Source organism: Notolepis coatsorum, assembly GCF_963971535.1.
Source record: "Notolepis coatsorum genome assembly, chromosome: 1".
Lineage (NCBI taxonomy): Eukaryota > Metazoa > Chordata > Actinopteri > Aulopiformes > Paralepididae > Notolepis > Notolepis coatsorum.
Window position 1 is genome coordinate 205,375,150 of NC_140165.1, and position 25,309 is coordinate 205,400,458.

Sequence of the window (25,309 nt, forward strand, 5' to 3'; positions counted from 1 at the left end):
TCCCTATCCCCCTCCACCCTCTCCTCTGACATACTATCCGCTCTACCTTTGAGTGACACCTTCTCTGCTCTCTCCACAGAGATGGCAACCTCCACCCTCCTTTCAGCCCTTGCAACCTCCTTCAACAAGCTCTGTCCCCTCGTTGAGAAACCTGCCCGCCGTTCCCCACCCAGTCCATGGCTGACAGATCCAGTGAGAGAACAAAGACAGGTCCTGAGAGCAGCTGAAAGGAAGTATAGAAAGTCACGCCTCACTGCTGACATCGACACATATCACAACCTCTTGTTAACATTCTCCAAAACCATCACTAATGCCAAAGCTTCTTTCTTCCACCATAGGATCGAGGCCTCTGCCAAGAATCTTCGCAAACTGCATGCTACCATGTCCTCCCTCCTCACTCCCCCCCCACCCCCCCCTCCCTCATCTTTCTCTGCCGAAGACTTTGCGATCTTCTTTGAGGAAAAAGTGGAGAACATCCGCAGCTCCTTCTCCCAACCCCCACCCATTCCAAATGCTGAATCGAGAACCTCATCCTTCACTCTGTCATCTTTCTCTCCCATTACAGAAGCAGAGACCCTGACACTGGTAACGTCGAACCGTCCGACTACTTGCCAGCTGGACCAGCTACCCTCCCCACTCCTCCCGACCATAGCACCAGACATCCTCCCATTCCTAACTGCAACCATCAACTCCTCACTCAACTCGGGGGTGGTCCCCACCTCCCTAAAACAAGCCAGAGTCACACCGCTCATAAAAAAAAAACCTGAACCCTACCGTCATAGGCAACTACCGTCCTGTCTCTCTTCTCTCCTTCCTTTCTAAAACACTTGAACGTGCTGTATCCAACCAACTTACTGCTTATCTCTTACAGAATGACCTCCTAGACCCTAATCAGTCAGGCTTCAGGACTGGTCACTCCACAGAGACAGCCCTCATTGCGGTCACAGAGGCACTTCACTTAGCAAAAGCGAAAGGCCTCTCCTCTGTCCTGATTCTCCTAGATCTATCTGCAGCCTTCGACACAGTCAACCACCAGATCCTCCTTGCGGCCCTCGCAGGAATGGGAGTGGCTGGCTCTGCGCTGACATGGCTGTCATCATACCTCAATGACCGCTCCTACCAAGTGTCATGGAGAGGGACCCTGTCGGCCACCCGCCCCCTGCGGACGGGTGTCCCCCAGGGCTCGGTTTTAGGACCCCTTCTCTTCTCCCTCTACACTAAATCACTGGGTAACATTATCACGTCTCATGGCTTCTCCTACCATTGTTATGCCGACGATACTCAACTCTTCCTCTCCTTCCCTCCCTCAGATATCCACGTCTCTGAGCGGATCTCGGCCTGTCTGTCCGACATCTCCGCCTGGATGACGTCCAACCACCTCAAACTGAACCTAAGCAAAACAGAATTGCTCCACCTGCCGGCCAAATCCTCCCCCCTAACCGACCTTTCAATCACAGTCGAGAATGCAGCTGTGACTGCGTCCCCGACCGCCAAGAACCTTGGTGTTGTCCTCGACGACCAGTTGAACTTCTCTGCTCACATCGCAGCAACGACCAGAACCTGCCGATTCCTCCTGAGCAACGTCAGAAGGATCCGCCCCTTCCTGACAAAAGAAGCCACCCAACTCCTCGTCCAATCAACAGTCATCTCCCGCCTTGACTACTGCAATGCACTGCTCGCTGGCCTCCCGGCCACTGCCACTAAGCCTCTTCAACTCATTCAGAACGCAGCGGCCCGCCTGATCTCAAACCTACCGAAGTCGGCCCATGTCACCCCACTTCTTAGGGACCTGCACTGGCTCCCCATTGCTGCACGAATCCGCTTCAAGGCCCTCGACCTAGCATACCGTGCGGCAAAGGGAACCGCTCCCGCCTACCTCCGGTCAATGGTCTCTAACTACACACCCTCAAGACCCCTACGCTCTGCATCTTCTGGCCGCCTCAGACCTACTCCTATCCAAGCTCCGGGAGGGTCATCAAAGAGAAGTCGCCTATTCTCAGTCCTTGCCCCACAATGGTGGAATGAACTACCCACCCCAGTTAGGACAGCCGAATCACGTCCAATCTTTCGCCGTCGACTAAAGACGCACTTCTTCAACCATTATCTGAATAAAAACAAATTAAAAAAAAAAAACTATAAAAAAAATAATCTAACCCTAACTAACCGTACTGTCATGCACTTGTCCTAATAAACTAACCTACACTGTAGCACTCAACACTTTGATGAACATTGTTGCTCAGCTGATAGAGTTGTGCCCTTCCTGATGGCTTGTCGTACAGAACTTGTAAGTCGCTTTGGATAAAAGCGTCAGCTAAATGACTAAATGTAAATGTAAATGTAGAACAACGGAGAGAGGGAGATCATCCACACCAAGGAGACCAACAGTACAGTTCGGACCTGAAGGATCAGAACCTGCCCTATCTCAGGCCAGGAGCATTCTTAGACGGGGGGGCTGTCCCCCGGAGTCGGTGGACGACGCAGCAAGTAGCGAACAGGAGCATACTGATCCAGATCAGGACTCATAAATGGAGGAAGACCGGGATAGGTCAAGATCCAGAGCATCCTCAAGGTCCTCATCTAGGTCAATATCTGGGGAGAGAGTTCGGTACTCAAGGGACGAACCTCCTAGACCTCGGAACAAGAGAGCTAAACCGGCCAAACTGGGACCTATCAGCAAGGGGCCTTCTCTGAAAGCTCTCCTGGAGCTCAGGATTGGAGGACGTCTCCGACAAAGGTGAAGGAGAATGGACAGGCGATGAAACAGGGGATATTATGCCCGCATATCCTGTGACATGGAGACAGAGAGACATCGGCCTGGACCCAAGTTACAGGGCAACAAGAGCCCTGAATGGACCTGAAAGAGAGAAAAGAAATGAGTCCTATGTGGACTATATCTGTGATGTCCTGCGTGGCCTACGGACAGGGTCACACGACCAGGCCAACCACACTTCAATAGAGGACTGCTGCTACAATTCTTGGGGACCCGTTACAATTCTTGGGGACCCGTGGGGTCGCCCGAGAAGTGACAATTCGACCTACCTCAAACTACGGGAGAGATCCAAGAGATCAGAGGGGGTGACCATAAGAACCATGGCATTGTGTTCTTCAGACGACAACAACTGGGTGCATTGGCCGGGAACAACAGCTGCAAGTCTTCCCGCCGGCTACCAAGCGACGACGTGGCCCCTATCCTGTCGGGCCATCCAGCCAGAGAACAACAGATGCAAGTCTTCCCGCCGGCTACCAGGGTACCAGGGAACCAAGATGACAGAGGGGGTGTGGAGAGTCACAGCCACGTGACCCCGCAATTGCCATCTCGTCCCCCGTACAGACGCTATTAGGACAGTGGAAAGAGATGACCAGGATAACAGAGGCGGTGTTGAAGTGCCACGAAGTGACCCTTTTTATTATGACATCCTGTTCTCCCTGTCACTTGTAAGATATAAAGGTTTAAGCATATGGTTATTATATATCTGTTTTAAATCTAAGCATATGTTTATTATATATATCTGTTTTAAATCTAAGCATATGTTACTGTATGTGTCTATATGTGATATGTATACTGGGCTGGTATGCACAGTCAGAAAGGAGTTGAGAAGAGAATATTGTCAGTAGGTCAGAAACACGGCTGAAACGCGGCATGGAATGCAGAATGCAGGAATGTGGTCACAGAGCGTTGACCTTGACAGAGGAGCAGAGGAGCGAATGCTGCCTGCAGAGTTAGCCCTTGTAGTTATGAGGCAGAGAACTATTATACTCTATATTTAAACTACAGAATACATATATGATGTTTGGGCATGTCAATCAGTGTTTAAGTATATGAGTATTGAATTGTACATGTATATATATATATATAGACGTACAGGCTATTCCAATTGAAAGGCCGGGATCCGTGCAGAGGCAGATGGAATTCTAGGGGCTTTCCCAGCACAAAGAAATCCATTACTCTCTCAGTAAATGTAACGACTAGAAAGGGAGGAGTTCATCCTTACTGAGTATGTTGTGTGTTGTGTGTTGATTGGATGGTAGAAATGACATCACTGTATTTAGACCAATAGTAAAGAGGTCTTGATATGATGCCGGACCGATATATAAGTGACTGCCCCAGTCTCGGGAGCTCAGATTTTCCATTTTCTTACTTCAGACACCATTCTTATAGCGACAGATACCGTTGAGCGGTGTAAGGAACGGAATCTGTCCATTTTTCAGGGTAGCGTCCCCATGACAAAACTCTGTTTTTTTAGATACCCTAAATGACTAAGAGAGTTTTTGCTATGCTAGAGAAGAGATGTTTTTGTTTTATACTTCTTTTAACTGAATTGGACATTACCAATGAAGTCTCTTTTGTAACTTGCTTTTTTCTAATTAAAACAACTTTTTTATAATATCTATTGAATTCGTGGACTGTTTTCTATCGCAATGTATCACGACGCTGGCCTCGCCCTGCTCTCGTCTGAAGGTAACGGTATATCTATAACTGGAAGCCATGCAGATTGAATCAATTGCTGGTTACTGCTTTTCAGCTAAAGTTATATAAAGGATATATATATATATGGCGCACTGTTTGTTGTTTGCGGGTTCCGGTATCTCTGTGTTCGACGGGCTCCATCGGGTTTGTGGGAAACTGAGAATCTAGTCACTGCAGGACCGGATGATCGGTACCACGGACCGATGGGCCTGTCAAATTGATAAGGGGTACTGGGGCTTGCAAATAATGATTAAGTGTTAGTACGCTAATATTACACTATTGGCAGTAGTAAAACTTATTAAAAGGTGAAGTAATATCATCAGACTTTCAAATGAGTAGCATTACAGGCCTTTCCTCACAAATGAGGATAGTGGCGGTGGTGACGGTGAAGTAATAATCAGACTTTCAAATGAGTAGCATTACAGGCCTTTCGTAAAATGATGATAATAATGATGGTAATGATAATAATAATATTATTGTTATTATAGGCAATAAGAGTTCTCCCAGACATACATTCGGTTTATTACAAACAAAGAAGAGGTTAACAACTCTTCTATGCTTATATTTCATATCAACTGGATATAACTAAACTAGTGACTATGAAGTAAGCTTGATAGAAATAGTAATTGACCCGAGAACTTAGCAAGTTTAGCACCTCGCTGGGGGATATCGGGCGGCCACAGGGTTATATCTCGAGTAAGTGAACTGAGATAGATAGAGACAAACCCATCGGCTCTCATCAAAATGTCATCATTGTCATCAACAGTCAGAGTCTATTCACCACACCTGTTTATGAGATATGGAGATGGGTGGACATATCTTACCTTTGCGCAGTGATTTGAGGTCGTTGAGCTGCATGTTGGAAGGCAGAGACATGTTATCTCTGCGAAGGTAAACTTTAGCAATCTTCTCTGTCTTCAGAATGACCGAATCACTACAAAGACAATAAGGGAGGTTAGACAAGCTATTGGCTTTCTAGGTCCACATACAAAACTGGCTTTCTAGGTCCACATACAAAACTGGCTTTCTAGGTCCACATACAAAACTGGCTTTCTAGGTCGATACAAAACATTCACAAGTATGCAAAAATCTATATACAGAGAGTCACAACACATATTCTACCTGTGCTTGGTCATCATCACAATCTCCACCGGCACATCTGGAACATAACAACAGACATATAATGTCCAACACACGCTACATGCTACATTTCACTTACAAGCAACTTACTACTTATTGACATTGAAAGCTCAATTATCTATTTGAATTGGTTTGAATAAAGGTGAATAGGCACCAGCCTCACCAATGGCCTTGCCCCTCTGTTGCACAAGGCAGAGGACAATCAGACTGAGGACGAGGAGGGCAACGAAGGCCACACCTCCTCCTGTCACGATGCCCAGCATGGGCACCTCCACACGAGACTGGAGGAACTCTGGAGAGAGAGAGAGAGAGAGAGAGAGAGAGAGAGAGAGAGAGAGAGAGAGAGAGAGAGAGAGGGGAGAGAGAGAGAGAGAGAGAGAGAGAGAGAGAGAGAGAGAGAGAGAGAGAGAGAGAGAGAGAGAGAGAGAGAGAGAGAGAGAGAGAGAGAGAGAGAGAGAGAGAGAGGGGGGGGGAGAAACAGATTATTGGAGTTATTGGATAGTGGATTCTTAAAGAAGAATTCCAGTTTGGGTCTCTCTTGCTTTACTACAGAGTAAAATGAGCCCACAGCCAGTTATGGACATATTGTCAGACCATAGATACTGTATAGCCCTAAACTACTAGAGGCAAAAAAGGACAATGAGTACAACTCTAAAAGGAGGAAAGGACTGAGCTTTTACTTCTGGTTACTCTGTTACCTGGTGAAAGAGAGTGGGAAGCTGATCCAGAGAGAAATTCAGATTACCCGTCCATTGTAGTTCTTCTAAACTGAGGCTGCGGTTACACTCTAGCCAAAACGAAGCGTTTCATTTCGTTTTTCAGAACGCTGTGTATTTGCATGCAGGCAAGTTAGATGTCGTTTTGTCTCCTGAGCACCGAGTGATGTACATACATGTAGTAAAATGCCAAAGCAGTAGGTGGCGATGTAGTTCAAACATGAAGGCCATTTTCAACCAATCAGAAAGGTTGAACGTGCCACTACACTTCCTGCTAAAAAACAACAGTCCACCATCTTTAAATACCTCGCGTGAGCCATTTAGCAACGTAGCATTTATTTTTCAGCAAGAAACAAAGTGCAATAAAAGTGCAATAAACAAAAACGGATACATTCACTGTGTGTTCTGCCTCTCATTTGTTGATGAAACAAAGCCAACATCAACACAATTTACCACCAAGAGCGGATAGTTTAGTCTCACAAAAAGATCTCAGATGTTGTTAGCTACATGCTAATGTGAATGGCATTCTCCATGTATATAGTTAGCATCGAGGCTATTAACGTAGTAACGTTAACGCTAGTAAAAATGGATGAAAACTTTATTTAACAGATTGCAGAATGGGTACAATACAATACGGCTCAATACAAACAATTGTTAATGGAATGCAGACTGTTGTAGTTTGGAGTACTGGGTTCCTTATAACAATAACTTGACAACACGTTGGTAGCCGCAGCTACTTGGGACAGCTCTGCTGTAAACACTGGAAATAACCGTGCGGGTCTCTACTGTGCATGGGCATTGGGCAGAACGGCTCCGTATCCGGCTCGCGCAAATTACATGGCACCATTGTCGGCGAGTTTCGGCAAGTTTCCAAAACGAAAACACCTTTTGAGCGTTGCCACTAGGAAAACGCGTTTTCCTGCCAAAACTGTGTTTATTTTTAACTTGGACATGCAAACGTAATCATTCGAAAATAGAACGTTGCTGTTTTACACCAGTGTAACCATGGCCTCAGCGTTGCCGCTCGGAAAACGCGGTTTCCTGCCAAAACGGCGTTTCCTTTTAACTTGGACATGCAAACGTAATCATTCGAAAATACAACGTTGCTGTTTTCCCCCAGTGTAACCATGGCCTGAGTGAGGGGGGTAGAGCTACCTGGCATTATGACACATAGCTCTACCAATTACCTACCTTCCACCGCCGGTGATCCTGAATAGAGATCACTTTGACCAGCCACAAAGAGATCACTTTGACCAGCCACAAAGAGATCACTTTGACCAGCCACAAAGAGATCACTGTGATATATGTGATTGAAAAGTTCACAAATGTGAGAATGCCATGGTTACACTGGGCTAAAACAGCAACGTTTTGTTGCTGAATGATTACGTTTGCATGTCCAAGTTAAAAAGAAACACAGTTTTGGCAGGAAAACGCGTTTCCCTAGCGGGAACGCTGAAAGGTGTTTTCGTTTTGGAAACTGGCCGAAAATGGTGCCATGTAATTTGCGCGAGCCGGATACGGAGCCGTTCTGCCCAATGCACATGCGCAGTAGAGACCGACGCCAAATTCTCCCCCTCCCAGACCCATGCTCTGGGGACGCTGATTAATATAACAAGCTACAACAGTCTGCATTCCCTTAACAATTGTTTGTATTGAGACGTATTCAGGCCCGGACTGGCCATCGGGAGCACCGGGAGTTTTCCCGGTGGCCTGGCCTGCACAGATAAAAAAAAAATTATAATTAAAAAATATTTTTTTTTTTTTTTTTTTTTGTATTATAATTTTTTATAATTTTCTTTGCCAGGCCATTGTTTCTAGTTGTGGCGGCGGCGCGGCGCGATAGTTAGATAACCTTACCTAGGTGGGTGGGGAACAACCAGGATTTCACTGTCTGCGACAGAGTTGGAGAACTATCTGACTCTCTCTCCCTCACGCGGATCACACACACACAATGGAGCCGTGCTGCCGCATGTGATTGGTGGAGGCGGGACCAGGCGATAAAACTGATTGACAGCGGAGGCGGCGAATGGAATGGCAGATGGCACACTCCCACTTTTCTGAAAGGAGTTGTTAAATCTGACATTACAAAAAACAATATGTGGTGGTTATGATTGGGGCTGAAGTTGAATAAACAATTTATGAAAGAGAAAGTCAAAATAATTCCAAGATTACACACCTTTGCCACATTGGCTACAAACATAATCACTACAAAGTTATCAAAAAAATAAGAATCTGATCAGACACAAGGGTTAAGTTGTTGTTCCCTTTCTAATTTCCTCAAAAACACTAGGCCCTATTCCCCGTACCTGGTTCAACTAAGTCGATCAAGAGTCCCATTATCCAGATTCAGTTAACCCGATGTTTGAAGCCGGGATTTTCCTGTTCCTCGAAGGTGGATTCAGTCTCGTTAACTCAAACCAGACTTGAGACCCAGGATAAGTGCGCGTGGCCGCTTCAGTTGAAAAGCCAGCACGTATCGATAGCAGAGATCCTGATTCTCTAACGGCATTGATTGATTAATTGATTTAAAACTTTATTAACATATTGCAGTACGGCTCAATCGCCTCGCCGACAAGTTAAATGCGTTATCTATAGGCTAATTTTAAGTCCCTCATTACCTCAATCAATCAGATTATATTTCTTTAAACTTGCCTGCTGGATTGAATAATCAAATGAGATCTTGCTAGCGAAAATAATTAGTTAAACTGTTATACAGAATAACGATACGGCTCTCTTACCCATTGATTGATGTATGGTCGATCTTTTACTTATCTCCACTGTGGTGTAACGGTTTCTTCTTCTGACTTTCACGCAGACGGCCCGGGTTCGAAACCTAGTCTTTTCCTTCTTTTTGCAATGTAGGAATAATTCAATTTGGTGCACGTTGAGAGCTATATAAAGAATGACATCCTCAATGCATGTAGATTTATAATATTTTAACTTAAAACTAGGCTACTTTTGCGTATAATCATTAATATTATATTCCAAAAGACGCGGGGTTTCGAACACCGGTCGCCCGGTTGCCAGGATTGAGCACTACCGCTGCGCCACTGTGCCAGACGGGATACATTCATTGTTTATCCATGGAGGAGAGACCCGTGTTTAGAATATTCTTTCTTTTGAATGAAGTTTTATCTCTTTATTGTCAAATGCATTAATGTGACATCAACGGCTCATTCAATTTCTCAAATCCGTCAAACAGCGCGGAGAGACCCGTGTTTAGAATATTCTTTCTTTTGAATGAAGTTTTATCTCTTTATTCTCAAATGCATTAATGTGACATCAACGGCTCATTCAATTTCTCAAATCCGTCAAACAGCGCATCTCATCAGACATTTTAATCCCAGTTACAATATCACACAAAATCCACAATCCCCGCATAGACACTTATTAAAATAACCACATGCAGCGTGTATCGCGACTCCGAGCGCCGTATATGACGTGCATTATTTTATTTAGGACAAAGTAAATCTATAGGCTCAATATGATTTATTATCAGCATTTAGTTCTATTATTATACATTTCAAAAGCCCCCTCTAGGAAAACGAAGCACAGAAACGTAATTCAGAATGGTATAATGCAGATCCTAGACTGTGAGAATCATTTCAGGAAACGAGCTGTCACTTCTTTGCGGGGGCGTGGCCATGGTTCATCCGGCTAACTGAACGTAACCCTGCTCCCGACCAGGCTCAAACTTTTTGATCTGTTGTCATGGTGATTTAGACAATCGAGCTTCGGGGAATGGGAAGGTCCGGCTTAAGTCAGGCTTGACCGAAAGTTATCCGGCTAACTCAGTTATCCAGGTACGGGGAACGGGGCCCTGGTCTAGTTAATGTGATCAATATTATTTGACAATTGATGCTTTTTGTTGGAAATTTCAGTCAGTGAGCTCATACTTTGAGCTCATTTTATATAAATTATTGAGACAACGCAATCTTCTGTCTTCGTTGTGCATGCATGCGTGTGCTCACCACACGTGATACATGTGTCACTATTCTGGCAGTGGCTACTGTTATTATAGTATTGTAATGAAAGGTCTGTTATTTAATGTTTGTGTAAAGGGCTATTTTAACTGTTGATGGGTAGTGCATCAGTAAAGTGATATTATGGTATTGTGCTCTTGCTCTGTTTGAATAGGTGGAGAGAGTGGTTAACTGTATTATAATAGTAAATAGAAAAATATGTTGTGCTCTTGCTTTTTTCTTTTTGAAGGTGGAGAGAGTAGCATTGCTAGTGCCACAACAGTTGTATTTGAGGTTCATAACAGTACATTGTACTAGGCAATTGTTGGCTCATTAGTTTGTGATTCACATGCACTAAAATTCACCAGAATGCAGGAAATTAAGTCTTTGTAACTAACATTTTCCGGGTGGGGGACCCCCAGACCCCCTGCTTAAAAAGTGGCCTTATTGGGGCTATATTTCGCGCTATATCTCCCGGTATGAATTATTTCCCCAGTCCGGCCCTGGCCGTATTGTATTGTACCCATTCTGAAATCTGTTAAATAACATTTACAGCCGTTCATTCTGCTAGCATTAACGTTACTTCGCTGCTAGCCACAATACTATACTGTTATACTGGCATATCCCAATCACGTTAGCACGTAAGCTAACAAAATCGGCGATATTTTTGTGAGACTAAACTCCGCTCTTGGTGGTCAATTGTGTTGATGTTAGTTTAGTTTCATCAACAAATCATCAACAAATGAGGCAGAACACACAGTGAATGTATCCGTTTTTGTTTATTGCACTTTATTTCTTGCTGAAAAATATGTGGCTAAATGGCTCATGCGAGGTATAAAGATGGTGGCTTTTGAGATTTTGAGCAGGATGTGGAGTGTCTCGTTCAACATTTCTGATTGGTTGAAAATGGCCTTCATGTATGAACTACATCGCCACCTACTGCTTTGGCATTGTACTACATGTATATAGTAGACGAGACAAAACGACGTCTAATTTAACTCTTACTTGCCTGCCAATACGCAGCGTTCTGAAAAGCGAAATGAAACTAAATGAAATGGCCCTAGTGTACCCGCAGCCTGAGGGTGTATAGGTGCAAATCTGCATGGGAAAATAGCACTGACCCATCTCAAGCCTCGCCTTCTTTTCATGACCCTCCAATCAAGAAGGATCAAGAAAACAACAGTTGTCTTTGGAGGATCAAGAAAAGAGGGCTTGAGATAGGTCAGATCCAAATGAGAGCCAATCAAATGGCTTTATAAATGCTCTTCAAACAAATATTATGAATCAGTAGCTCTCAGAAACAGTTTTACATTCAGTTTTTTTTTTACAGATTACCACCACCTACCTGTTAGAGTCAGGTTGCTCTGCGCCACCCCAACACTGTTATTGGCATTCAGCGACACATTCCCTGATAGGCTGCTGAGGTGGACCTTCAGCGTGTGATTGGTCAGCCAAGGGTAACTTCGCGAGTCCAAGATGAGGAAATCAGAAGTGTTGGTCACCAGCTGGCCGGACTGATCCACAAAGGTGATGGTGGCAGGGGGGTTGGATCGTACCAAGGCAAAGAGGACCAGAGAGAGGCCAGGGTCTGAGGTTTCACTGTAATGAGCGTTGACCCTGAGGATCTCCGGCTGGACTGGAGAGAGAGAGGGAAGAGAGGAGGGAGAGAGAGGGGAAAAAGGAGGGAGAGAGAGGGAAAAGAGGAGGGAGAGAGATGGAAAAGTGTCAGAACTGTATTAGATCAATTAGTATTAACTCAATCAGCGCCAGAGGTTGCTGTGTACCGTGTGGTAAGAAGGCCACCGCTTTAAAGAATAGGGATACATGGCGGTGTTTGCAGGGCTCAAACTATATTAAATATCATAGCTATGGATATAATACTATTGCCCATTGGACATCGAGTATCTATCGTTCAATTTGTGAAAAAGAAATATTTTTTTCATCCATACATTCCCGTTTTATACCGCGGTGAATATGAGTATAGTTTTAGAGTAATCCTGTCTAATCCCAGAAAACAACGGAATATGTTACACACACACATTACACACATACGTTCGGATCGCGGGGAAGGGATTCTTAGATCTACACAAGATTGATACCATAAAGCCCTTACCTTGACTAGGATGTACTCCAAAAAGAATATTCCAATTATCTGATCGCCATTCCAAGTATTGATGTCGATCGTGTTGCCAACATAATCCACCAAAGAACATGAACCGGGAGTGCTTGATTCTCCTCAATCCATGTGTTATAAACGCTTGTCCTGCCCGACAGGGAAAACCCAGCCCGGACTTTTTAGATCAACACACAGCCCAAGCCAGAGAGTTTCAAAGGATGTGCAATACCGGCCGCAAGGCGGCAGGCGGTGGTATAGGACATTTGCGATCTCAGACTAATTCCCAATGATAACACAGGCTCCCTCGATGGATTATGAATGGGAATATCGAATAAAAGAAATAACGATAGAAAACCCAACTTTTCTCGGGTTTGGCGCTCAACTGTCGGCGAGTTAACCCGACTTTATTCGTGAGTGGCGTCCAATGAGTTAAGGTTGAGACTTGATCACAATAATGTGATCCTCGACCATCGGCTTCATATTGGGCTAAAAAGTTCCTTTCAACGTTGATCTTAATTGACTTATCTAAAAAACCTCAGCAACAGTTGTGATTGGAGGATCAAGAACTTATACAGAAAGTATATTGGAAAATATTAGAACTGTTGACTCTTATGACTCTTTGATATGTACCCCCCTGGATATCAACAAAATCAAGCTATTTCAGATATCTTATCGGCTTCCTCTGAAATATTGTATAATTATACACTCAGGTTACTCATAACCCATCACATCTAGCTGCTCTGATTCGCCCATCAGTCACATCTAGCTGCTCTGATTGGCCGATCAGGCACATATCTAGTCCAGGTCCTCAGCATTGGCATCATAGTGTATCAAGCATCTATATTGTTTAGTGAACAGAAGGCCACGCCCCCTCAGCCTACTGAGAGTTGGCTGTGATCAGAGATGGTGACCTAAAACACTTAAAGACAAAATAATAACATTTTAGACCACTGTTACTCGCAATTCAAGTGTGGATACAAGGCTCATTCTGCCAGTGGCTTCGGCAAGTCTGATCATGCGGCCATCTTTCTTTCTCCAAAATATAAACAAAGTCTCAAGCGCGCCCCGGTAGTCTCGCGAGAGGTGCAGAAATGGTCTGTGGAATCAGAGGAGACGCTCCAAGCTGCACTGGAATGCACAGACTAGAGCGTGTTCTGCGATAACACAGATAACATTAATGACTACACGGAAACAGCTGTACTGTATTGTACCCATTCTGCAATCTGTTAATAAAGTTTTCAATCAATCAAGTACTGGACTTTGTTCGTACTCTGGTGGAAGAAACAATCCCCACTACCACAATTAGAGTTTACCCAAATCAAAAACCCTGGGTAGACAAATCCGTCCGTGAAGCTCTGAAAGCGCGCACCACAGCATACAACGCCGGTCTCGTGGCAGGCAACATGAATGACCACAAGGTGGCATGATACAACGTAAGGAGGACAGTAATAGAAGCAAAACGGCGCTACAGGAATAAAATTTAACTTCAGTTTGAACAGGCTGACTCCAGAGCTATGTGGCAGGGCCTCAAAACGATGACAGATTACAAAGGCACCTCCCTCAAACTGAACAGTGACATCTCCTTAGCAAATTATCTCAATACTTTCTATGCGAGGTTTGAGGCTGGGAATAACAACACCAGCCTACAAGCCACAGCAATGGGGGGGGGGGGTCTGCTGATGGAGACTCAGTGTTCAGGGTAACAGAGCATGAGGTGAGGAGGACCTTTAAAAAAGTGAATATCAGGAAGGCAGCAGGACCGGACGGCATCCCCGGCCGTGTCCTAAAAGTCTGTGCCGACCAACTGGCCCCGGTATTCACTGACATATTTAACCTGTCCTTGGAACAGGCTGTCATCCCCACCTGCCTGAAGAAGTCCACTATCATCCCTGTACCTAAAAAATCCAAGCCTGCTTGCCTCAACGACTACCGCCCTGTAGCTCTCACCTCCATAGCCATGAAGTGCTTTGAGAAGCTAGTAAAGGGCTACATCTGCTCCTGCCTCCCCATCAACCTGGACCCCCTGCAATTTGCATACCGCCCCAACAGGTCCACGGAGGACGCCATAGCCCATGTGCTGCACACAGCAGCATCACACCTGGACAAGAGGCAGGGGAACTATGTGAGAATGCTATTCATCGACTACAGCTCAGCATTCAATACCATAGTCCCCTCCAAACTCATAGCCAAGCTCAGGGACCTGGGCTTGAACTATGACCTCTGCCAGTGGGTCTTGGACTTCCTGACGGGCAGACCCCAGGTGGTGAGAGCAGGAAACTGCACCTCCTCATCCATCACCCTCAACATAGGGGCCCCCCAGGGCTGTGTTCTGAGTCCCCTCCTCTACTCCCTGTACACACATGACTGTGTGGCTCAGCGAAACAACAACACAATCATCAAATTTGCTGACGACACAGTAGTGGTGGGCCTGATCTCTGCAAACGACGAGAGGGCCTACCTGGAAGAGGTCAAGGTCCTGGCGGGATGGTGCCAGGAGAACAGCCTCTCCCTGAACGTCAGCAAAACAAAGGAGATGATTGTGGACTTTAGGAGGTCGGGGGTCAGGGACTACAGCACCCTCAGCATCGACGGGGCACCGGTTGAGAGAGTGAACAGTTTTAAGTACCTCGGAGCCCACATATCCGAGGACTTGATATGGACCACACACATTGACAGTGTTGAGAAGAAAGCACAACAACGCCTTTACTTCCTCAGGCGCCTAAGGAAGTTCCAAGTCAGTCAGAAGATCCTTAAGAACTTCTACTCATGTACAATAGAGAGCATCCTGACTGGCAATATCACCTCCTGGTTTGGGAATAGCACCGTACAAGACCGTAGCAGACTACAGAGAGTGGCACGTTCAGCCGAACGCACAATTGGAGGGGGGCTTCCCACTCTCCAGAACATTTACAACAAGCGGTGCAGGGGTAAGGCTAAGAGAATTATCAAGGACTCCAGCCACCCAAACAACTGCCTCTTTGAACTGCTGCGGTCAGGCAAGCGATACCGGAGTCTCATGACAAGCACAGAAAGACTCAGAAGAAGCTTCTATCCCCAGGCCATCAGGTTGCTCAACGAACAATAACACTATGCAACAACCATCAAATGCACTCACAACACACACATCCACACGCACACACTCACTTTAAACAAACAACACACTGCAGCACCCACTCTCCACACTTTAGAACACCTAAACACACTTTATATTTATCGGTAAAGGATTTGCACTACAACCCATACCTCAGTACACCTTACTGTAAATTGTACCTAAATTGTACCTCATCCCATTTCTGCTTTGCACTATATAGTATATTGTATATTAGTATATTGCATAGTATATTGTATGGTAACTCAGTTACTTCTATTCTGCATTGAACATTGTACATATGTATATACTGAACACTGTGTCTACGTACGTGACTTCTATTTTTTACTTCTATTTTTACATGCTATACTATTTTATTTCATACTTATCTTTTGTCTAGCACAGTCTCTGGAGCGTAACAGAAAGAAGCATTTTGTATAAAAGTATTCTGTACTTCTGTATGACAACTATTAAAGAAACTTGAACTTGATACATCTGAAGCTGAAAAAATTCTACATTTCACAATAAGCAATTTACGATTGAATTAAAACATCATTGTATCTTTAAGACTTGGCTTAATCCATAGCAACCCTAAGTGCGTTTCTCAAAAATGTTTTTATTCACAAAACTATGCCTCATCACCAGCGACCATCCCACTCACACTGGACGTTGAGCGTGACTGTGGCGTTGTAGCTGTCTCCCGTCCGGGGATGGTCTGCAGCACACACCAGTTCCTTGTCCCACTTCCTGGCTCGCAGCGAGAAAGTGCTGTTGTGGTGCGACTCGGGTCGCATGACCTCCGACCCCTCCTGCGATGTCACCACTAGGCGCTCGCGCTCCGGGGGTTCGCTCTGCCGCGCGCCATTCAGGTACCAGGTCAGCAAGGGTGGAGCGCCTGGATCCCAGCCGTCTGAATGGCAGTTGAACTTGTGGGTCACGTTCTCCTGCAATGTGACTGCTGACTGGTGATGACCATCGATTTTGGGGTATGGTTCAATTAATGTACCTGTGGTTGTTGCACATATAGCATAGATATGAATCCAATAAAACCACTCCCACCACCAAATTTACAGAGCTTTAAAGGTACTATAGATAACATTCAGACACTAGATGTCACAATAGAGCACCAGCATGTAATTTATCCAATCAGGTGCATTCCACATGGGGAAATGGGAAGTGACAACAACAATATTCATTTTGGACCACCAAAACGTTTAAAATTATACATTAATTTATCAATATTCATTTTTTTGTATTACTCTACATACAATTTTTTTATACCACCTTTAAAATATATGTATTTAATTGTCGACACTAATCTCATTAAGAATTAAGTAGCCTACACAATTTATTTTGAGTGATGATTTATATAACGTAATAGATTATACTGTATGTACAGTACTACACTCCATGGCTCCACACAGACTGAAATTAATGAAAAATGGAGCTTTTCAGGTCTGGCTTATTTGGTGTAATAGCCACCGGGAAATAACAGGCAGAAATCAGACCCAAGCTAGATTCAGCACTTTACTTTAGAGTACACAAGGATGATACGTAAGTAGGCTACTTAGGAAGTACTGACACGAGGAACTAGGGTGAGTATTAGTAAAATAGGACACTAACTTTCTATAATAATATACATAATCATGCCAATGTCTTAACCCATTTTAGAGTAGGATTACGTATATGTTTTGTTAACTAGCCTGATTTCAAGAGCCACATTAGTAACACTAAACCAGATGTTGGAATTTCATGGTGACGTTGGATGACCTGATCTGCGATGTTTCCTTTGTTTACTATCCCCTGCTTTAGCAGAGAGAGAAATGGACATTAGAACAGAGAAACAGAGGAACAGAGCTGCACACATACCACAGACAAATCTAGGAGTGATCTTTTAATAGTCCATTTAATTTCCTGCAGCTATGGGAGATTCTGGATAAACGAGAACAGCCAGGGTACGACACACGTGAGAGGTCTATTTATGATAGAATAAGACAATCTGAACAGCAATATTACTCGTCACCTATATTTAGTCACTTTCAGTCACTCCATAGTTTATTCCACATGACTGGTTTTCAATGTTGTAGTGGCCTACTATATGTCTAAGTACAACACAGGAAGCTAGCTTTTGCTTCTGCTAGCTTTCATAAAATAACTAGCAGATAGCTGATTTGAGGAAAGCTGAACTTTTGATCCTGTTTATAAAATACATTTCTGCAAAGACAACATGCTATGTTACAACATACATGTTATGATCCTCAAAACAATATTTAGTCCATTAAAATAACAGAATCGAGTCCCATCGAGTTGCATTACAGTCTAGAGACTACTGTAATGCACTTTTTTTCCAGGCCTACCTAATTCAAGCATCAAAAATCTTCAACTTCACGGATACTAACTAAGACTAGAATATTTGACCACATCACACCAGTTTTGTCCACCTTACACTGGCTTCCTATTCAAGCCCGATCTGACTTTAAAGTGCTACTCCTCACCTACAACATTTTAAATGGGCTCGCACCGCTCTATCTATCCGATCTCATCTCTCGATACTCGCCCGCTCGAGCTCTAGGCTCACACAATGCAGGGCTTCTATTTATTCCTAGGGTTAAAAAGAAATCTGCCGGCCACAGAGCCTTTGTCTACCGCGCTCCCTACCTGTGGAACAAATGACCTGCCGTCGTCAGGGGCGCCTGCAATGTCGAAGCTTTTAAATCCCTGCTTAAGACCCATCTTTTCTCTCTTTCCTTCAACCTACCCTGATCTCACCTGGTCGGGGACTGACCCTAGATTAATCTGTCTAGTTTAGTTAGGATGTCTATTTGCTCCCATGTCTGCTTTTCTGCAGACATGAGAGAACCTTTTTAACCTCTGTCTCTGTCTCAACCGGTCCCATGGAACAGCTTCATACTGCCTTCTGTTTGGCCTGCAGTGCTGAACCTTACTTGCTCTGCCCTGACCAATTCTGCGTGGTTTCTCCTATTTCCTATTGCTACTGTAGGTTTTAGTGAGTTTTTCCTTACCTTCGTGTGGGGTAGGTCTGGGAGTGTTGCATTTATAAAAAAAAAAATTGGACTTTATGGTGTTTTTGTTTTGTTCTTGATTTATTGTGATGTTTCTTCTTGACTTGTTTAAAGAAGACGTGTCCGACTCATGGGGACATTAACATGCCTTACAAATAAATTTGATTTGATTTGATACAAATAAATTAGATTTGATCAATAGGCAATTGGTAAAATGGGACACTAAACTAAATATATTATGTTGTAATGACACACACTGACTATCCTTTGTTAGATTTTTACAAGCTTACGTCAACATTATTACGCTCAGAACGTCAGAACTTTTCATTGTGTTCCTAGAGTCGCATCATAGGTGACATATTTTCTGGCTTCTCCCAAGTCTCCAGTCTTTTCTGCAGCTATATGAAAATGAATGGACTATTAATAAATCGTGCCTAGCTTCGTCTGTGGTTCATGCAGCTGTGGTCTCTCTGGGTCTTAACCAGCAGCAGGACCTGTTATTTTGTCTCTGTTCTACCGGTCTGTCTCTGTTCTACCTGTCTTTTTCTGTTCTCCATTTGTTGCCTCAGTGTGTGATTGTGTGATTGTGTGTGTATGTGTGTGTGTGTGTGTGCGCGTGCGTGTACGTGCGCGTGCGTGTGTGTGTGTGTGTGCACTGCACGCAAGTGTGTTTGAGCATGTAGTTGACTGTGTGTGTGTGTACACATGTGTTTGAGCATGTAGTTGACTGTGTGTGTGTGTGTGTACACATGTGTTTGAGCATGTAGTTGACTGTGTGTGTGTGTGTGCGTGTGCGTGTGTGTGTGTGTATGTGTGTGTGTGTGTGCCCGTGCGTGCCGTGTGTGTGTGCGTGCGTGCGTGTGCGTGTGTGTGTGTGTGTATGTGTGTGTGTGTGCCCGGTGCGTTCGTGTGTGCGTGTGTGTGTGCCCGGTGCGTGCGTGCGTGCGTGCGTGTGCGTGCGTGTGGACTCAAGCGCAAGCACAAGCAGCTTCCGGGGAATATGGGCATCCTCCTGCTTCCATGATCATCAGCTCATAATCATTCACTTGCCTTCATCAGCGCAGCTGCCTTCCTCAGGGCCATCGCCTGCCATATCTACTCTGCCATCCATCACCAGATCGTTGTCTAAGCTAACCGGTAGTATATAACAAGGACTTCAGGTCCTTGTGTATCCTAGTGATGTTTTTTGTCATCTTTTTTTCTCTGCCCTAAAGGATCACTGCAGGCCTAAAAAACGCTAAAACAAAATTACAAACATCTCAAAACAAACTGGTCAGACTACTGCTTGACCTTACTCCTAGAACCCACCTCACCCCTGCCCACTTTGACAACCTAGGATGGCTTAGAGTAGACGACAGAGTACAGCAACTTGCAATGGGCCTGGTCTACAAGATACACTACACGACCAAGGTACCCATGTACATGTCAAAATACTTCCCAAAGGTCAGTGAATACCACGATCACAACACCAGAGGGAGCTCCACAAATCATGTTAAACCCAGATTCGGCTCAAACAAGGGACTAAACACATTTCGCAATTATGCCACATCAATGTGGAACGCCCTACCTAAAGCTGTAAAGGAATGTGAATCACTACCCACTTTCAAAAACACTCTCAAAGAACACCTACGGGAGATTGCAATTCGAAACTGGCCCCTGTAAATGTCCTAACCCAACCCCCTCCAATGTACAGTAATTTACCTAGTATGGTTGTCAATATTCCAATGTACAATTTTGCTTGTTTGTACAGTGTCTCCCCCCCCCCCCCCCCCCCCCCCAATGTACAGTTTTGCTTGTTTATACAGTGTCCCCCCCCCCCCCCACCTCCAATGTAAATTACCCAGTATGGTTGTCAATATCACAATGTACCCAACCCCGCCCCACACACCCAACCTCCTCCAATGTACAGTATCTACGTCAAATGTATATACTCCCTTTTCTTTACTCTTTTTGTATCACAAACAGTACTGTATTTGCAAATCTGGTATGTCATAAATGTATAGATGTAGCAGTACTGTCTATCTGTATGTCATGTATGTCATATATGTCCTGATGAATTGAAAATGGGGGACCCTGATGTAAACAAGACGAAAGTCTTTCTCTGGTCTGCATCCCCTTAACAATTGTGTGTATTGAGCTGTACTGTATTGTACCCATTCTGCAATCTGTTAATAAAGTTTTCAATCAATCAATCAATCAATCAATCAATCAATTCAATCAATCAGTCAATCAATCAAGCATGCTCTCCTACTGCTGCCACTAAACCCTATCCCATCAGCCTATCACCTGCCTGCCTGTTCCCTCTCTGCTCGCCACCACCACTCGCCCTGGACTTCTCCTCATCCGCTACAGCACTCCCCAAGACATGGGGAGATGTTAACAAAACATAAAATCCTTTGGTGAAACTCAATTCTCCCATTAACCCCACATGCAGGATCAAGAGCAGAATCACTGGTAAACGGGGAAGGAAAAGGCCCTTCATTTCTGCCATAGGAGGGGTAAGAATGGACATGGGATTATGATGTCATAATGACGCGTGAGAGGTTTATTATGAGATGACGTGCCCACATTAATGGTGTCATACTCATAGAACCTATTTAGTTTTTTTCTCAGGCATTCCTCAACACACAGGCATTGGTTTTAGTTTTTTTTAAACCTTTAAAGATATTCACTCTGAAGCTCAAGTGTCCCATTCTACCACTACTCACCCTATATGTTAAACTGTTGATTACGGTAACCACTGGTTTCAGTGATTTCAACCATTTTTGCGAGATCAGAGGTTTGACCTTAGTTCAAGTTTGTGGTGGGTCTATGTTGGGTCCCTACATTGGCCCTCAGTCATCAAAACCTTGAAAACCCCTATTCTAACATATAGTTCCTCATGAGTTTATAGGTTACTACAGTTGTTCTCATCACAGTGAATAGACCCTGGGTGTTGTTTGTGGTGTGGTGAGCCAGCATGTCTTCTCACCTGTCCAGACGCAGGTCAGTGTGTGGAGCAGCAGCAGCAGGACACATCTCGGGGACTGCATCCTGTCCTACTGGAGCACCTGCTCACACACACACACTCACGCCTACCTGCTGCCAGAGACAAGTCAAGTCAACATCTCATGAATATGCAAGGAATTACAACTCCAGGCAAATCAAGCATGCTTCAGTCCTAAATCAAGCATGTTACAACAGTGAGACAAGGTTACAATCAAACGCAGAGAAGAAGGATTTATGGCCTAGAGAGTAAGAAACAGACAAACAACACTAGATTTCATCCTTCTCTGCTTACAGAAATAAAGCAAGGCGGTTGGCTCATCCAATGAATGAAACTGATCCAGTCAAACCCAACATAGAGAAAGACTCAAACAATGGGAGCTGGAGCGTAGATGATTCTCTCTCTCTCTCTCTCTCTCTCTCTCTCTCTTCAGTCCCTACATACAGACATAATGATTCTACTGATTCTCTCTCTCTCTCTCTCTCTCTCTCTCTCTCTCTCTCTCTCTCTCTCTCACTCTACCCCCTCACTCAGTTTAGAATAACTACAATGGACGGGTAATCTGAATTTCTCTCTGGATCAGCTTCCCACTCTCTTTCACCAGGTAACAGAGTAACCAGAAGTAAAAGCTCAGCCCTTTCCTCCTTTTAGAGTTGTACTCATTTAGGGCTATACAGTATCTATGGTCTGACAATATGTCCAGAACTGGCTGTGGGCTCATGTTACTCTGTAGTAAAGCAAGAAAGACCCAGACTGGAATTCTTCTTTAAGAATCCACTATCCAAGAAATCCAATAATCTGTTTCCCCCCCCCCCCCCCCCCCCCCCCCCCCTCTCTCTCTCCTTGCTCCGTATATTTTACGTCTTAATTCACAGACGGCCTCTGTGTGATTTGTGGAGCTGCAGACCCAGACCACGGGACAGGCTTGTCGCTATATTTCAAAACCTTCACAGACCTGTTTGGATTGGTATGTAGTTCACATACACTGTGATGCACATGCACATACACAAACACACATGCACACACGCACACGCACACACACACACATCACACGTAACCACACAAACTGTCACATGTAATGGCAGCAGATTCAATAAACTCAGTGCACATCATACAGGGGATGTTACACACATAATATGGCTACAGCTGACGATGCTAGACTTGAACTGGGCTGAACATGGCTGCTTGGTACACAATGAAGGGCAAGGACACTACGTAAACACACACACACACACATACATATACACATATACACACACACGTGAAATATGGGGACATTACAAAGACTTACATGTATTCTGTAACTATAACTATAACCTTAACCCTAACCTAACCTTAAACATCACTACAATAACTTGTCAACCAAAACCAGGATTACAAAATTTTCCACATTTGGTAGCGTGTCCTGATTATGTGAGTCGAGTCTTGAAATTGTCCTGATTTTTCACATGAACGAGGTACGTGCACACATGCACACACACACACACACACACACACACACACTCCTATGTGTGGGGCTGCATGATGACATTTCAATGCATGTACACACATGCTTCAGGACACAAGCGCGCGCACACACACACATGCACACACACACCATGGTGGAGCATTACCTCAGCCCTGCCTGTGGACGGTGCTGCGGCTCAGCCTGCCGGAGCTCCATAACAGCAGAGGAGAGAGATGGAGGGATGACTGAGAGAGTGAGAGAAAAGATGAGAGAGAAAGAGGGATAGAGATAGAGAGCGAGTCCCCCTCTAGTCGTTCTCCCATCTACTGTACGTACTTTACGCAAACAGGAGCCTCTACTACAGCCTACAGCGGCTCCACTAGCAGCAGGAACACTTGCTAGCTGGCTGGCTGACGCAGGCAGTCACACTGTTGCCACTATGAGAAAGGAGATGGAGGGAGGGAGGGAGGGAGGGAGGGAGGGAGGGAGGGGGGGAGGGATGGAGTGAGCGAGAGTGAGAGAGTAAGGGAGGGAAGGAGGGAGGAAGAGACGGAGGGAGGGAGGGAGATTGGGAGGGATGGAGTGAGCGAGAGTGAGAGAGTAAGGGAGGGAAGGAGGGATGGCAGAATTGAAAGAAGTGAGAGTGAGAAAGGGGTGTGAGAAAGTGAGGATGGAGTTTATACAAGGGAGGGCTGGTTGCAGAGGGAGAGAGGGAGAGAGAGAGAGAGAGAGTGGGTGCAGAGTCGTGAAAGAGGAGCTTAAAGCAATAAAACAGAGAGAGAAGAAAGGGGCACATGGGAACATGCAGAGCATGGCGGGGTACATAGCTGGAGAGGTAGGGAGGGAGGGAGAGAGGAGAGCAGGAGAGAAGGGGATCTGCAATGCATCAATCATTAATGATCCACAAACAGTTTAGGGGATTGAAGGAGTGAGTGAGAGTGGATGGAGAGAGGCTTGGCGAGGCGGGGGTGAATTGTCAGCTCAGAGGGATACACAGGAGCATCCCATCCTCTCATCCGTCAGTCTCGCCTGTCAGCACCTCTCTCTTCCAACATTACCTCATCCAACCCTCTATTTTATCTCCTTCTCTCGCTCCATCTCTCTGGTTTCAATCTCTCTTTCTCTGTTTGTGTTCTACCTTCCCAACAGTGGTAGGCTGCACTAGAGGACTAGAGGGTTTATCGGAGCTCGACTGCTCTAGACTGAAAAGCCTCTGCAGTGCAGCTGTGCAGACAGACCGAAGCAGTGGCACACAGCACTGCAGCCCAGAGGCTGTTAAAGATGCAGTGACTCAATGATACCTCTCGGGCTCTTCCTGTACATCCTCTGTGTCCTTCATAGTGTAAATGTATACAATAGTCAAATCTCAATATGTCCTAGTTTCTTTTCACCTTTCCCCCGTGGTTCTTAAAGATATGTAGCCTACAGAGGGGGTTGGTGTTTGATTTGTATTACAAATTAAACATGTATGTCCAGGGCCTAGGCCATGCTCTCTGGAACAGGGTTTCTTTAACTGTGGGTCAGGACCTAAAATGGGTCACCTGCCTGTTTCTGGTGGATCCCCATGTGAGAAGAGTATAGTAGGTTTGAATGGGCCCTGGTCTCAGGGTAATACTACATGAGAAGAATATAGGAGGTTATAATGGTCTCACTACATAAGAAAAGTAATGGTAAGCATTTATATAGCACCACCAAAGTGCTTTACAACGTCTGCCTCACTTCGACAGGCCGTTGGGAGGAGCCACAATCACACTGGGAGCCATCGGATCACCAGAAAAACTTTCGATCAATCCAGCCTTAACCACGACCAGCCAATCTCCCCTTCCTCTTAACCTCCTAAGCCCTAGCCATATTTTCAGAAAATCTGCCTAAAAATACAAGGTCCTACAAGGTCCATTTGCATGTTCTTAGTATCTAGGCACATCTATGGATCTCAGGGAAGGTATTCCCAGTGTCAGGAATATTGTGTCTGTTACTAGGCTTGAGTGAATTGTAATGAACCAATTTATGTAATTTATTTGTATGTATTTATTTGCATCTTTGACGGTGAATAACACCATGCTAACATTGACCAGATGTGAAATTCAGCACCTTCTTGAGAACAAGTGTACAAAATATCTAAGCAAATGAATAAAGGGCAGATGATTTACAGGGTTTTTTGTAGATACAGTACTGAATTTTGCCATCTGGACACATGCAATTTGAAATATGAATATAGAATATCAGGCCTATAAATTACCTTATTATGGCCAAGTCACACATCTATGGATCGGGCAAAATGTCCTCTTTCCAATGGCAGAGTTCAATCTGGAATTAGTACCACCAGGCGCCCGTTACAGGGCAGCAAAGACCGTGAATGAAAT

At 44.8% G+C, this 25,309-nt stretch overlaps 1 protein-coding gene across 1 annotated transcript in view; it reads right to left on the reverse strand.

The window, feature by feature from the left end:
- Nucleotides 1-21,545, reverse strand: part of tmem25 (transmembrane protein 25) — a gene marked incomplete at both ends in the record, with an annotated part of 43,901 nt that extends 22,356 nt beyond the window's left edge. The window contains 6 exons of the mRNA XM_084308740.1: nt 5,293-5,402; nt 5,591-5,627; nt 5,772-5,900; nt 11,632-11,922; nt 16,152-16,496; nt 21,485-21,545. Coding sequence (XP_084164866.1) covers nt 5,293-5,402; nt 5,591-5,627; nt 5,772-5,900; nt 11,632-11,922; nt 16,152-16,496; nt 21,485-21,545 — 973 coding nt within the window. The remainder of the gene's footprint in view (nt 1-5,292; nt 5,403-5,590; nt 5,628-5,771; nt 5,901-11,631; nt 11,923-16,151; nt 16,497-21,484) is intronic.
- Between the last annotated feature and the right edge of the window lie 3,764 nt (nt 21,546-25,309).